Here is a 15,292-nt window from a genome sequence, read left to right as displayed (position 1 = left end):
GCTTACACCAGTGTTTACTTGTAATTCTCTGAAATACGTGATTCAGACAGAACCTATGGCGGCGGAAAATTCCCTGTAATGAGGCAGATGGAGGCACTGTGAGCACCGTCTGACCTGTGATCCGGCGGCGTTCGTCCGTCATTTTAGGATTGTATAAAGGTGCCGTCCGCCACAGTTTTGTGCACTTTTCAAAAGAAGGACACCGCTGAACAGAGGCCAGAAGGAGTCCAGAATAACTCTGCTGCCTCATTATAATGAATGGATCCATCGGGGGTTTCATCTGAATCACGTCACTCAGAAATTTACCGTATATATTCGCGTATAAGCCGAGATTTTCAGCCCATTTATTTGGGCTGAAAGTCCCCCTCTCGGCTTATACGCAAGTCATATATGTCAGGGGTCGGTGGGGGAGCAGGGGTGTCAGACCATACTTATCCCCTGGCACGTCTCTGCAGCCCCCCGCTTCTCCCACGGTCTCCCTTCCTTCAGCGGTCATGTGGTACCGCTCATTAAAGCCATGAATATGCGCATATTCATGACTTTAATGAGCGGTACCACGTAACCGCTGAAGGAAGGAAGACCGTGGGAGTGGCGGGACTGCAGAGACCGTGCCAGGAGTGAGGTAAGTATAGCCAATATTCACCTGTCCCTGGTCCATCGCTGCTCGCCGCTGTCTGCTGTGTCCTCTGTCAGTAATGTTCAGGCAGCAGAGGGCTCGGTGACGTAGTAAATGCGTGCCGTGCCCTCTGCTACCTGAAGTCACTGACAAAGGAAGCGGCAGACAGCGGTGAGCAGCGATGGACCGGGGACAGGTGAATATCTCGGGTGTCGAGTCCTGAGCCAGCGGCGACACCGGCACCTGGCCCCCAGCGACGGAGAGGTGAGTATGTAATTTTTTTTTAAATGCAGCAGCGGCATATGGGGCATAATCTATGGAGCATCTTATGGGGCACAATGTATGGAGCATCTTATGGGGCATAATCTATGGAGCATTTTATGGGGTATTTTATGGGGGCATAATCTATGGAACATCTTATGGGGGCATAATCTATGGAGCATCTTATGGGGGCATAATCTATGGAGCATCTTATGGGGGCATAATCTATGGAGACTCTTATGGGGCATAATCTATGGAGCATTTTATGGGGGCATAATCTATGGAGCATCTTATGGGGGCATAATCTATGGGGCATCTTATGGGGCATATGCTATGGAGCATTTTATGGGGCAGCATATGGGGCATAATCTATGGAACATCTTATGGGGCCGTAACCTTTATGGAGCATCTTATGGGGCCATTATTAACCTTTGTGCAGCCTTATATGGGGTGTATTTTGTATGGAGCATCTTATGGGGCCCATCAGGAACCGTATGGGGCATTATATGGGGCATATTATTCTATGGAGCATTTTAAGGAGCCATTATTAACCTTTGTGTAGCATTATATGTGGCAAATTTTTGTATGGAGCATCTTATGGGGCCATAATGAACTGTATGGTGCTCCTGATTCAATATGGATATTCAAAAACATTTAACCTACTGATGTCTCAATTTTACTTTTATTGGTATCTATTTTTGAAATTTACCAGTAGCTGCTGCATTTTCCACCCTAGGCTTATACGCGAGTCAATAAGTATTCCCAGTTTTTGTGGCAAAATTAGGGGGGGTCGGCTTATACTCAGGTCAGCTTATACATGAACGGTAGATGGAAACCACAAAGTAAGTGCTCGGCATAGAGCGCTGGATAAATGTGATCCCAAACGTTATGTAAAATGCTCCCAACAAAAGCTTCAACTCAATCCACAAAGAAAGCAAGTCTCCACTCAGATCTGTCATCTGAATCATGTCACTCAGAATTTAGATGGAAACCACAAAGTAAGTGATCAGTGTAGACCATCAGATAAATGAGATAAAAAATGCTATATAAAATGTTCCCAATAAAAGCTTCAACTCAGTCCACAAAAAAGCAAATCTCTGCTCAGCTACATCATCTGTTAATGGAAATATAAGGGGGTTCCACATTACTGGCAGCACAAAGGCTCTGGAAAAGTGAAATGGCTCCTCACCTGCCAAAAGAAATTCAGCAAATTCTGCACTCCCAAATCCAAATGCCCCCCCCTTCTGAGCCCCAATGTACATTAACCACCTTGAGCATACACATATTTGGAGGGGTATAATTTCTGAAATGGGGTCACTTGTGGTGGGATTCTGCTCTTTTAGCCCTTTTAGGGGGCTCTGTATATCCTATTCTAGGAAAATCTGCTCTCCAGGAGGCAAATAGCGCTCCGTTCCTCACTGTGTGGTCTAGCAGTACTGTTCAGCCATATATGGGGTATTTCTGCATTCTGCAGAAATTGTGGTAAAAATTTTAGTGTTATTTTCACCCATTTCCCCATGAGAAAATGTAAAATATGGGGCTAAAAAAAATTTGATTTTTCTTCACTTCCCAATGGTATAAAATTCTGTGACACACCTGTGGTGTTATTATGATCACTGAACCACTAGAAGAATTCATTAAGAGTAGAGATAGCTAGACACTGGTTTGTGTACCATAATAGTACCCTGACCCGAACCTCACTAAATTGAATGGGGGGGCCCAACATCCAGTATTTGCCATGCTGTCATGTGCATGATAAAGCTGCAAACACCGCTTCTGATCGGCAGTAAAATCATCACTGCTGGTCAGACAGCCGCGGTTTCCACGCTGTCAAAAGATTTTGATCAGAGGTATTAAGTTTTCCTATGGTGACTGGCGTCGGCTGATGGCTCTTCTGCTCCCATCAGCCGACGCCTGCTGCTGCTAATAAGAGTAAGAGCAGGAGCTGCTGATGGGAGTATTCATCACCCAGCGCTGTAAATAAATTTATATATTTTTTAAATTGACTTGGGTTCCACTATATTTATGATAACCAGCCAGGAAAAACTCACAGCTGGCGGCTGCAACCCTCAGTTGTCAGCTTCAGCAAGGCTGGTTATCAAGAATAGAGGGGTCCCCACACCATATTTTTTAATTATTTAAATAAAAAATTTTAAAAAATGCTGTTCGTCACCTCGATGACGTCACCACTAGTCACTGAGGCTACTGGTTCTCAGCCTGGACGGTCGCATCTTGGCACCATCCAGGTTGAAAACGGTTTTCCCCCAGACATGGATTACGGCGTGGTACAAAACGACAAACAGGTTAGGGATATTGTTGGGAGACGAGGGCTTCAGTGGAATTAGGCGTTAGGTGAGTATAACCGTGCTTGTTATTTTTAAATAAAAAAGTAAAAGTGTTTTGTTTTATCTACTATATAATTGTCTAATTCTGTCTGTCTGTAATGGAAATCCCACCTCGCTGATTGGTCGCGACAGTTGCTTAGTCATCGTGGCAACCCGGCCGCATTGCTTATTGTACTGGCACATTACAGACGTTAAAGGCATCACTGCTGCGTCGCTCATTACACAAGCACAGTCTTGTACATATTCTGGAGTACAATGCATTAGGTAATTACGTAACAGTAGAACAGTGACTGCAGCTCTGGGTGTAACTTGCGTACAATACATTAGGTGACAGCAGAAAAGTGAATGCAGCTCTGGCTGTAACAGGAGTATAATACATTAGGTATGAGCAGAACGGTGACTGCAGCTCTGGGTGTCAGTGGACTACAATACATTAGGTAAAAGCAGAACAGTGACTGCAGCTCTGGGATTAACTGGAGTACAATACATTAGATAACAGCAGAACAGTGACTGCAGATGGGTGTAACTGGAGTACATTACATTAGGTAACAGCAGAACAGTGACTGGAGCTCTGGCTGTAACTGGCGTACAATACATTAGATAACAGCAGAACAGTGACTGCAGATCTTGTTGTAACAGGAGTACATTAGGTAACAGCAGAACAGTGACTGCAGCTCTGGGAGTAACAGGAGTACAATACATTAGATAACAGCAGAACAGTGACTGCAGATCTGGGTGTAACTGGAGTACACTACATTAGGTAACAGCAGAACAGTGACTGCAGCTCTGGGTGTAACAGGAGTACATTAGGTAACAGCAGAACAGTGACTGCAGATCTGGGTGTAAATGGAGTACAATACATTAGGTAACAGCAGAACAGTGACTGCAGCTCTGGGTATAACAGGAGTATATTAGGTAACAGCAGAACAGTGACTGCAGATCTGGGTGTAACTGGAGTACAATAAATTAGGTAACAGCAGAACAGTGACTGCAGCTCTGGGTGTAACTGGACGACAATACATTAGGTAACAGCAGAACAGTGACTGCAGCTCTGGCTGTAACAGGAGTATAATACATTAGGTAAGAGCAGAACGGTGACTGCAGCTCTGGGTGTAACTGGACTACAATACATTAGGTAAAAGCAGAACAGTGACTGCAGCTCTGGGATTAACTGGAGTACAATATATTAGATAACAGCAGAACAGTGACAGCAGCTCTGGGTGTAACTGGAGTACAATACATTAGGTAACAGCAGAACAGTGACTGGAGCTCCGGGTGTAACAGGAATATTAGACTAGATGGTGGCCCGATTCTATCGCATCGGGTATTCTAGAGTCTCTGTTAAAATAAAAAATAGTTATATACTCACCTTCCGTCGGCCCCGGACTCTTTCTCTCCTCTCACCACGCTCCCGGCATCTTCCGGTCCCAGTAATGCTTAGCAAGAAGGGCCAAAGATGACGTCACTCTCGCGAGAGCGCGACGTCATCAGCGGTGTTTCGCGCTAAGCATTATTGGGACCGGAAGATGCCGGGAGCGTGGTGAGAGGAGAGAAAGAGTCCGGGGGCCGACGGAAGGTGAGTATATAACTATTTTTTATTTTAACAGAGATTCTAGAATACCCGATGCGATAGAATCGGGCCACCATCTAGTTTCAAATAAAAGACTTTATTCTGGCTTTGTCTTTATTTACCCTATAGTTTATAGGATTAGTAATGGATAGGTGTCTTATAGACGCCTCTCCATTAGTAATCCGTGGCTTGATGTCACCTGACAGTACAAAGATGACATCAACCCCACTTGCCACCACTACATGAGCAAAGTGCCAGAATTGGCGCATTTGATAAATGCGCCTTTTCTGGGAGGCTGCATGCTTCTATTTTTAGGCTAGGAATGGGCCAATGTCCATGGCCCCTTAACAGCCTGAGTATACCATCCCCTTGCTGTCTGCTTTAACTTGGCTGGTCAAAGAACTCAATTCTCTTGATACACGTGGATCCGTGGGATGTGCACCACAATGCATGATTAGTTCTTGTCTGTAGGCTGTGTGCCATTACTTTTCTCTCTAACTGCACAAATGTAGTTTTCCTGTCAGCCAAACATATGTCTGCATATGTTTGGGAACAGCACAGAATGCCATTACGGCCACATGTAGCTCCCGACTGCAGGTTATGCTCCTCTGGTCTATGTAATTTTTCTCATTATCAACTGTAAATTTTTAACCAAGTGAAAAATGGAAGCTAAAATTAATAACGTTCACAATTCAGCTTAATGCTATACTGTTATGTACAACCATCCCATCTTCAATACCAAATGGTCACACAGATGTTTTCTGACCTTCTTCAGACAGATATCGCAAGTCATAGAACTCAGACGCAAAGGTGCCATAAGTGTCCTGATGCTTATCATCTAGAGCAGTGTCTCCCTGGTCTGCACGGCTTCCTCTTGCGGTACTCTCATCTGCAGGGCTGGCCCCAATGGATGATAAAGAGAAGAACCAGATCCCCCAACGTAGACACTGCAGAAGCATGGCACTATAAGACAGAGAGAGAAATACCGTCACCTGTAGAGGAGACATACCGCGATGTGCACAGGTCTGCTTCATGGTGTGGAGTCAGCAGGAGAATATTCTCAGATAACATGGCCACATACTGGCAGCAAAGATTAGGGCAATGAAGGTTTGGACGTCAACATGACTATATGGCAGGATCTTACACCTCTCTCCATAGTGAAATGACCATGTCTGTGCTAGGCAATCCTAATGCTCCAGTCTGGAGGAATATTAATTGGATTCATAGGCATTTAGCAGACAACTCCTAAGTATTTATTTCCACGGTTTAAAGCAATCACTTTATGACTGGTGGTGGTCCAACCTCTGGGACCTACACCAGTCCCAAAAAGGCTAAATGAGCCCCTTTATTGTCAGGACTGTTAAGGATCCAAATGTCAGACCAGCACCAATCACAAAGCAGAGGCGTATAAGAAACAAAACCCACATTGACATTTTTTTCCTGCAAAGTACAGAAGCTACATATTCTCCTAGGTGGGTACCCACTGACTACAAGACAAGGCTGGGAATGGGAAGGGTCTGGCTATTGGTGGGGTACATGAACAGAAGTCATTCAAACCGCTGAAGCGCAGCACTACACAGCTGACATGTTGCGGAAGTGTATGACAAATACTCTGTGTGTGAGCAATTCAGAAAGGAAAGGATTATTTTAACGACACAAATAACCAGACGTATATTATCACCTCACCGTCATCAACCTTACATATTATCCATAAAAGGGGCTCAGCTGATTGGATGGGATTACTGGGTTGCAATTATAGCCATGACTGGATGAAACACAGAAAACCATCCTGCCATACTGGTGGCATCGCTCACATGCCAGTGACAATGGTCCCTGATGTCCCAGACAGCTCAGTCTGGAGCAAGGCCTCCCATAATGATCTGTACTCTGTAGAAGAGGCGTCTAGCCTACCATACCAGTCTGTACTCTGTAGAAGAGGTGTCTAGCCTACCATAATGGTCTGTACTCCGTAGAAGAGGCGTCTAGCCTCCCATAACGATCTGTACTCTATAGAAGAGGCATCTAGCCTACCATAACGATCTGTACTCTATAGAAGAGGCATCTAGCCTACCATAACGATCTATACTCTATAGAAGAGGCATATAGCCTACCCTAATGGTCTGTACTCTGTAGAAGAGGCGTCTAGCCTACCATACCAGTTTGTACTCTGTAGAAGAGGTGTCTAGCCTACCATAATGGTCTGTATTGTGTAGAAGAGGGGTCTAGACTACCATACCAGTCTGTACTCTGTAGAAGAGGCGTCTAGCCTATCATAACGGTCTGTACTCTATGTAGAAGAGGCAGAGATGCCTGCCATAATGGTCTGTACTCTATAGTAGAGGCATCTAGCCTACCATAACAATCTGTACTCTGTAGAAGAGGAAGAGATGCCTGCCATAACGGTGTGTACTCTATAGAAGAGGAATCTAGCCTACCATAATGGTCTGTACTCTGTAAAAGAGGAGTCTAGCCTACCATAATGGTCTGTACTCTGTAGAACAGGCGTCCAGCCTATCATAACGGTCTGTACTCTATAGAAGAGGCACCTTGCTTCCCATAACGGTCCGTACTCTATAGGAAAGGCACCTCGCCTCCCATAATGGTCTGTACTCAATAGAAGAGGAACCTCGCCTCCCATAATGGTCTGTACTCTATAGAAGAGGCGATTAGCCTATCATAACGGTTTGCAATGTATAACGTCAAACCAGTCTGTACTCTGTAGAAGAGGCAGAGATGCCTGCCATACCAGTCTGTAGTCTGTAGAAGAGGCAGAGATGCCTGCCATACCAGTTTGTACTCTGTAGAAGAGGTGTCTAGCCTACCATAATGGTCTGTATTGTGTAGAAGAGGGGTCTAGACTACCATACCGGTCTGTACTCTGTAGAAGAGGCGTCTAGCCTATCATAACGGTCTGTACTCTATGTAGAAGAGGCAGAGATGCCTGCCATAATGGTCTGTACTCTATAGTAGAGGCATCTAGCCTACCATAACAATCTGTACTCTGTAGAAGAGGAAGAGATGCCTGCCATAACGGTGTGTACTCTATAGAAGAGGAATCTAGCCTACCATAATGGTCTGTACTCTGTAGAAGAGGAGTCTAGCCTACCATAATGGTCTGTACTCTGTAGAACAGGCGTCCAGCCTATCATAACGGTCTGCACTCTATAGAAGAGGCACCTTGCTTCCCATAACGGTCCGTACTCTATAGGAAAGGCACCTCGCCTCCCATAATGGTCTGTACTCAATAGAAGAGGAACCTCGCCTCCCATAATGGTCTGTACTCTATAGAAGAGGCGATTAGCCTATCATAACGGTTTGCAATGTATAACGTCAAACCAGTCTGTACTCTGTAGAAGAGGCAGAGATGCCTGCCATACCAGTCTGTAGTCTGTAGAAGAGGCAGAGATGCCTGCCATACCAGTTTGTACTCTGTAGAAGAGGCATCTCGCCTCCTATAACGGTCTGTACTCTGTAGAAGAGGCAAAGATGCCTGTCATACCAGTCAGTACGCTGTAGAAGAGGCAGATATGCCTGCTATACCAGTCTGTACTCTGTAGAAGAGGTACCTCGCCTCCTATAATAGTCTGTACTCTGTAGAGGAGGCAGAGATGTCTGCCATACCAGTCTGTACTCTGTAGAAGAGGCAGAGATGCCTGCCATACCAGTCTGTGCTCTGTAGAAGAGGCAGAGATGTGTGCCATACTAGTCTGTACTCTGTAGAAGAGGCAGAGATGCCTGTCATACCAGTCTGTACTCTGTAGAAGAGGCAGATATGCCTGCCATACCAGTCTGTACTCTGTAGGAGAGGCAGAGATGCCTGCCATACCAGTCTGTACTCTGTAGGAGAGGCAGAGATGCCTGCCATACCAGTCTGTACTCTGTAAAAGAGGCAGAGATGTCTGCTATACCGGTCTGTACTCTGTAGGAGAGGCAGAGAAGTCTGCCATACCAGTCTGTACTCTGAAGGAGAGGCAGAGATGTCTGCCATACCAGTCTGTACTCTGTAGGAGAGGCAGAGATGCCTGCCATACCAGTCTGTACTCTGTAGAAGAGGCAGAGATGTCTGCCATACCAGTCTGTACTCTGTAGGAGAGGCAGAGAAGTCTGCCATACCAGTCTGTACTCTGTAGGAGAGGCAGATATGTCTGCCATACCAGTCTGTACTCTGTAGGCGAGGCAGAGATGTCTGCCATACCAGTCTGTACTCTGAAGGAGAGGCAGAGATGCCTGCCATACCAGTCTGTACTCTGTAGGAGAGGCAGAGATGTCTGCCATACCAGTCTGTACTCTGTAGGAGAGGCAGAGATGTCTGCCATACCAGTCTGTACTCTGTAGGAGAGGCAGAGATGTCTGCCATTCCAGTCTGTACTCTGTAGGAGAGGCAGAGATGTCTGCCATACCAGTCTGTACTCTGTAGGAGAGGCAGAGATGCCTGCCATACCAGTCTGTACTCTGTAGAAGAGGCAGAGATGCCTGCCATACCAGTCTGTACTCTGTAGGAGAGGCAGAGATGCCTGCCATACCAGTCTGTACTCTGTAGGAGAGGCAGAGATGCCTGCCATACCAGTCTGTACTCTGTAAAAGAGGCAGAGATGTCTGCTATACCGGTCTGTACTCTGTAGGAGAGGCAGAGAAGTCTGCCATACCAGTCTGTACTCTGAAGAAGAGGCAGAGATGTCTGCCATACCAGTCTGTACTCTGTAGGAGAGGCAGAGATGCCTGCCATACCAGTCTGTACTCTGTAGAAGAGGCAGAGATGTCTGCCATACCAGTCTGTACTCTGTAGGAGAGGCAGAGAAGTCTGCCATACCAGTCTGTACTCTGTAGGAGAGGCAGATATGTCTGCCATACCAGTCTGTACTCTGTAGGCGAGGCAGAGATGTCTGCCATACCAGTCTGTACTCTGAAGGAGAGGCAGAGATGCCTGCCATACCAGTCTGTACTCTGTAGGAGAGGCAGAGATGTCTGCCATACCAGTCTGTACTCTGTAGGAGAGGCAGAGATGTCTGCCATACCAGTCTGTACTCTGTAGGAGAGGCAGAGATGTCTGCCATTCCAGTCTGTACTCTGTAGGAGAGGCAGAGATGTCTGCCATACCAGTCTGTACTCTGTAGGAGAGGCAGAGATGCCTGCCATACCAGTCTGTACTCTGTAGAAGAGGCAGAGATGTCTGCCATACCAGTCTGTACTCTGTAGGAGAGGCAGAGATGTCTGCCATACCAGTCTGTACTCTGTAGGAGAGGCAGAGATGACTGCCATACCAGTCTGTACTCTGTAGGAGAGGCAGAGATGTCTGCCATACCAGTCTGTACTCTGTAGGAGAGGCAGAGATGCCTGCCATACCAGTCTGTACTCTGTAGGAGAGGCAGAGATGTCTGCCATACCAGTCTGTACTCTGTAGGAGAGGCAGAGATGTCTGCCATACCAGTCTGTACTCTGTAGGAGAGGCAGAGATGTCTGCCATACCAGTCTGTACTCTGTAGGAGAGGCAGAGATGTCTGCCATACCAGTCTGTACTCTGTAGGAGAGGCAGAGATGCCTGCCATACCAGTCTGTACTCTGTAGGAGAGGCAGAGATGTCTGCCATACCAGTCTGTACTCTGTAGGAGAGGCAGAGATGTCTGCCATAGCAGTCTGTACTCTGTAGGAGAGGCAGAGATGTCTGCCATACTAGTCTGTACTCTGTAGGAGAGGCAGAGATGTCTGCCATACCAGTCTGTACTCTGTAGGAGAGGCAGAGATGTCTGCCATAGCAGTCTGTACTCTGTAGGAGAGGCAGAGATGTCTGCCATACTAGTCTGTACTCTGTAGGAGAGGCAGAGATGTCTGCCATAGCAGTCTGTACTCTGTAGGAGAGGCAGAGATGTCTGCCATAGCAGTCTGTACTCTGTAGGAGAGGCAGCGATGTGTGCCATACTAGTCTGTACTCTGTAGGAGAGGCAGAGATGTCTGCCATACCAGTCTGTACTCTGTAGGAGAGGCAGAGATGTCTGCCATACCAGTCTGTACTCTGTAGGAGAGGCAGAGATGTCTGCCATAGCAGTCTGTACTCTGTAGGAGAGGCAGAGATGTCTGCCATAGCAGTCTGTACTCTGTAGGAGAGGCAGAGATGTGTGCCATACCAGTCTGTACTCTGTAGGAGAGGCAGAGATGTCTGCCATACCAGTCTGTACTCTGTAGGAGAGGCAGAGATGTCTGCCATACCAGTCTGTACTCTGTAGGAGAGGCAGAGATGTCTGCCATAGCAGTCTGTACTCTGTAGGAGAGGCAGAGATGTCTGCCATAGCAGTCTGTACTCTGTAGGAGAGGCAGAGATGTGTGCCATACTAGTCTGTACTCTGTAGGAGAGGCAGAGATGTCTGCCATAGCAGTCTGTACTCTGTAGGAGAGGCAGAGATGTCTGCCATAGCAGTCTGTACTCTGTAGGAGAGGCAGAGATGTGTGCCATACTAGTCTGTACTCTGTAGGAGAGGCAGAGATGTCTGCCATAGCAGTTTGTACTCTGTAGGAGAGGCAGAGATGTCTGCCATACCAGTCTGTACTCTGTAGGAGAGGCAGAGATGTCTGCCATAGCAGTCTGTACTCTGTAGGAGAGGCAGAGATGTCTGCCATAATCCATTAACATGAATGAATAATGTGTTATATGGAGGGAGCCAGGAATAAATCACAAGACACAGCACACACAGGACGCCTAGAGAAGCGCTCATTTCTGTGTCGATGCTGATGCTGACATAGATGGGACACAGCGTCCATGTATCATCCGCCTCTTCGGCAGCTCTATGGCTGTATGAAGGGAGATACGTGGTGCTGAAACAGCCTCTAGCAGCATCCCCGGCCCAGCGACAATACCTTCCTCCGCAGATGGCCTCAGCCCTCGGTGACTGTGCATCCACCGCCGCTTACATGGACGCCGCTGCAGTCACGGGAGATCTCTGCTCGGAGGGCCCGAAGGTTGCATCATGGTCACGTGACGGAACGAGCTGCAGGGATGTGGTGATGTGTGTGATATGTCCAGACGGCAACGGAGATGAGTGTGTGTGTGTGTGTGTGTGTGTGTGTGTGTGTGTGTGTAACCATATATTGGTGTGTCCGGGACACTTATATACTGTGTATACAGTGATTATACAGACACACACACATCTCCGTTGCCGTCTTGACATCACACTGTTGTGCGTACATGTATAATGACTGTGTACAATATACGTGTGTGTATATGTATAAGCACTGTATGTACAGTATATATGTGTGTGTTTATATGTATAACCAATATATGCATGCTATATATATGTATAATCACTGTATTTACTGTGTGTGTACATGTATAATGACTGTGTACAATATATATGTGTGTATATGTATAAGCACTGTATGTACAGTATATATATATATATATATACTAGCTGAAGAGCCCGGCGTTGCCCGGGCATAGTAACCAACTGTGGATAGTTATAACAAATTATAATGATTATATTGCACATAAAAACATTTCCCATCATATATTCAACATTACAGATTTGCAACACAAATGAACTGAACGATTACCCAAGTACTGATAGTATTTTATTTTCAACTCATTCAAGAGCCTTTTGATAAACATGTTTGGTTTTTCCTTTCGGTGCAAGGATGAACAGATTTTTGGCAGTTCCAACTCTTGAACAGATCACGTAAAGTTGACCATGAGAAAAGCATGGAGATTGCAAATCGATCCCTACTACTTAAATTGATCCCTACTACTATCAAGGACTGTCCCTGAGCATTGTTAATGGACATTGCAAATAGCAGTTGAACTGGAAACTGGAGGCATTTAAAATCAAAAACAAATCAGATGGAAGGAGTGGAATTCTTGGAATGAAAATGTCCTCTCCTTTGGCACATCCTGTTTCTGAGCTGTGTATCTAACCCTATCCTGTGTGATAATGTCTGCTGAGCTGTGTACCTAATCCTCTCCTGTGTGATACTTTCTGCTGAGCTGTGTATCTAATCCTATCATGTGTTACTGACTGCTCAGCCATGTATCTAATCCTATCCTGTGTGATACTGACTGCTGAGCAGTGTATCTAATCCTATCCTGTGTGATACCGTCTGCAGAGCCGTGTATCTAACCCTATCCTGTGTGATACTGACTGCTGAGCCGTGTACCTAATCCTATCATGTGTGTTACTGACTGCTGAGCCGTGTATCAAATCCTATCCTGTGTGATACTGACTGCTGAGCCATGTATCTAATCCTATCCTGTGTGATACTGACTGCTGAGCCATGTGTCTAATCCATTCCTGTGTGATACTGACTGCTGAGCTGTGTACCTAATCCTCTGCAGTGTAATACTGACTGCTGAGCTGTGTATCTAATCCTATCCTGTGTGATACTGACTGCTGAGCTGTGTATCTAATCCTCTCCTATGTCATACTGAGCTCCCCCTGCAGTCTGTGTCAGAGGGTGGTCTGTGTTGGCATGGTAATAAATTGTGTTATTTCCAGCTTTACAGAAGGACGATAACACCATAGAAATGATAAGAATAATAGGCCTCAGTTACCACAACTGTCTACAAAGAAAACTGTTGCTGATAGCAACCAATCACAGCTCATTTTTCATCTTTTAAACAGCTCTGGGACAGCGTGGCGAGTTTTGAATGGTAACTTTTGTGTTTCGACTTTTATGTGGCGAGGTTGGTGTATGTGTGGTGAAATGTGTGCTGAGGGTGGTATATGTGTGGAAGCAAGTGGTAGTATGTGGTGCATTTTGTGTGTGTGTTCATATCTCCGTGTGTGGTGAGTATCCCATGTTAGGGCCCCACCTTAGCAACTGTACGGTATATACTCTTTGGCGCCATCGCTCTCATTCTTTAAGTCCCCCTTGTTCACATCTGGCAGCTGTCAATTTGCCTCCAACACTTTTCCTTTCACTTTTTCCCCATTATGTAGATAGGGGCAAAATTGTTTGGTGAATTTGAACGCGCGGGGTTAAAATTTCGCCTCACAACATAGCCTATGACGCTGTCGGGGTCCAGACGTGTGACTGTGCAAAATTTTGTGGCTGTAGCTGCAAAGGTGCAGATGCCAATCCCGGACATACACATACATACACACACACACTTTTTCCCCATTATGTACCTAGGGGCAAAATTGTTTGGTGAATTGGAACGCACGGGGTTAAAATTTCACCTCAAAACATAGCCTATGTCGCTCTCGGGGTCCAGACGTGTGACTGTGCAAAATTTTGTGGCTGTAGCTGCAAAGGTGCAGATGCCAATCCCGGACATACACACATACATACATACATACACACACACATACACACACATTGAGCTTTATATATCTAACTAGCTGAAGAGCCCAGTGTTGCCTGCGCAACCAACTGTGGTTAGTTATAACAAATTATAATGATTATGCACATAAAAACTGTGCATCTAATCCTATCCTGTGTGATACTGACTGCTGAGCCGTGTATCTAATCCTATCCTGTGTGATACTGACTGCTGAGCCGTGTATCTAATACTATTCTGTGTGATACTGTGTTCTGAGCTGCATATCTAATCCTATCCTGTGTGATACTGACTGCTGAGCCGTGTATCTAATCCTATCCTGTGTGATACTGACTGCTGAGCTGTGTATCTAATCCTATCCTGTGTGATACTGACTGCTGAGCCGTGTATCTAATCCTATCCTGTGTGATACTGTGTGCTGAGCTGCGTATCTAATCCTATCCTGTGTGATACTGACTGCTGAGCTGTGTATCTAATCCTCTCCTGTGTGATACTGACTGCTGAGCCCGTGTATCTAATCCTATCCTGTGTGATAGTGACTGCTGAGCTGTGTATCTAATCCTATCTTGTGCGATACAGTCTGCTCAGCTGTGTATCTAATCCTATCCTGTGTGATACAGTCTGCTGAACCATGTATCTATTCCTATCCTGTGTGATACTGACTGCTGAGCCGTGTATCTAATCCTATCCTGTGTGATACTGGGCTCCCCCTGCAGTCTGTGTCAGAGGGTGGTCTGTGTTGGCACGGTAATAAATTGTGTTATTTCCAGCTTTACAGAAGGGCGATAACACCATAGAAATGATAAGAATAATAGGCCTCAGTTACCACAACTGTCTACAAAGAAAACTGTTGCTGATAGCAACCAATCACAGCTCATTTTTCATCTTTTAAACAGCTCTGGGACAGCGTGGCGAGTTTTGAGTGGCGACTTTTATGTGGCGAGGTTGGTGTATATGTGGTGAAATGTGTGCTGAGGGTGGTATATGTGTTGAAGCACGTGGTAGTGTGTGGTGCATTTTGTGTGTGTGTGTTCATATCCCCCTGTGTGGTGAGTATCCCATGTCAGGGCCCCACCTTAGCAACTGTACGGTTTATACTCTTTGGCGCCATCGCTCTCATTCTTTAAGTCCCCCCTTGTTCCCATCTGGCAGCTGTCAATTCGCCTCCAACACTTTTCCTTTCACTTTTTCCCCATTATGTAGATAGGGGCAAAATTGTTTGGTGAGTTGGAACACGC

The 15,292-nt window shown here is 46.0% G+C and overlaps 1 protein-coding gene across 1 annotated transcript in view; it reads right to left on the bottom strand.

Annotated features, from left to right (window-relative positions):
- FRRS1L (ferric chelate reductase 1 like) overlaps window positions 1-11,840 on the bottom strand; it is an 84,696-nt gene extending 72,856 nt beyond the window's left edge. Inside the window, exons 1-2 of the mRNA XM_073587756.1 lie at window positions 11,642-11,840; window positions 5,559-5,755 (exon numbers count right to left, since the gene is read on the bottom strand). Of these exons, the coding sequence (XP_073443857.1) occupies window positions 5,559-5,751 (193 nt within the window). The 5' untranslated portion in view covers window positions 5,752-5,755; window positions 11,642-11,840. The remainder of the gene's footprint in view (window positions 1-5,558; window positions 5,756-11,641) is intronic.
- Window positions 11,841-15,292: the final 3,452 nt, after the last annotated feature.

Source organism: Dendrobates tinctorius, unplaced genomic scaffold (genome assembly GCF_039654945.1).
Source record: "Dendrobates tinctorius isolate UK_male_01 unplaced genomic scaffold, ASM3965494v1 ptg000102l, whole genome shotgun sequence".
In the NCBI taxonomy this organism is placed as follows: Eukaryota; Metazoa; Chordata; class Amphibia; order Anura; family Dendrobatidae; genus Dendrobates; species Dendrobates tinctorius.
Note: the sequence above shows the minus strand (reverse complement) of the source record. Positions and strands in the feature narration are given on the sequence as shown.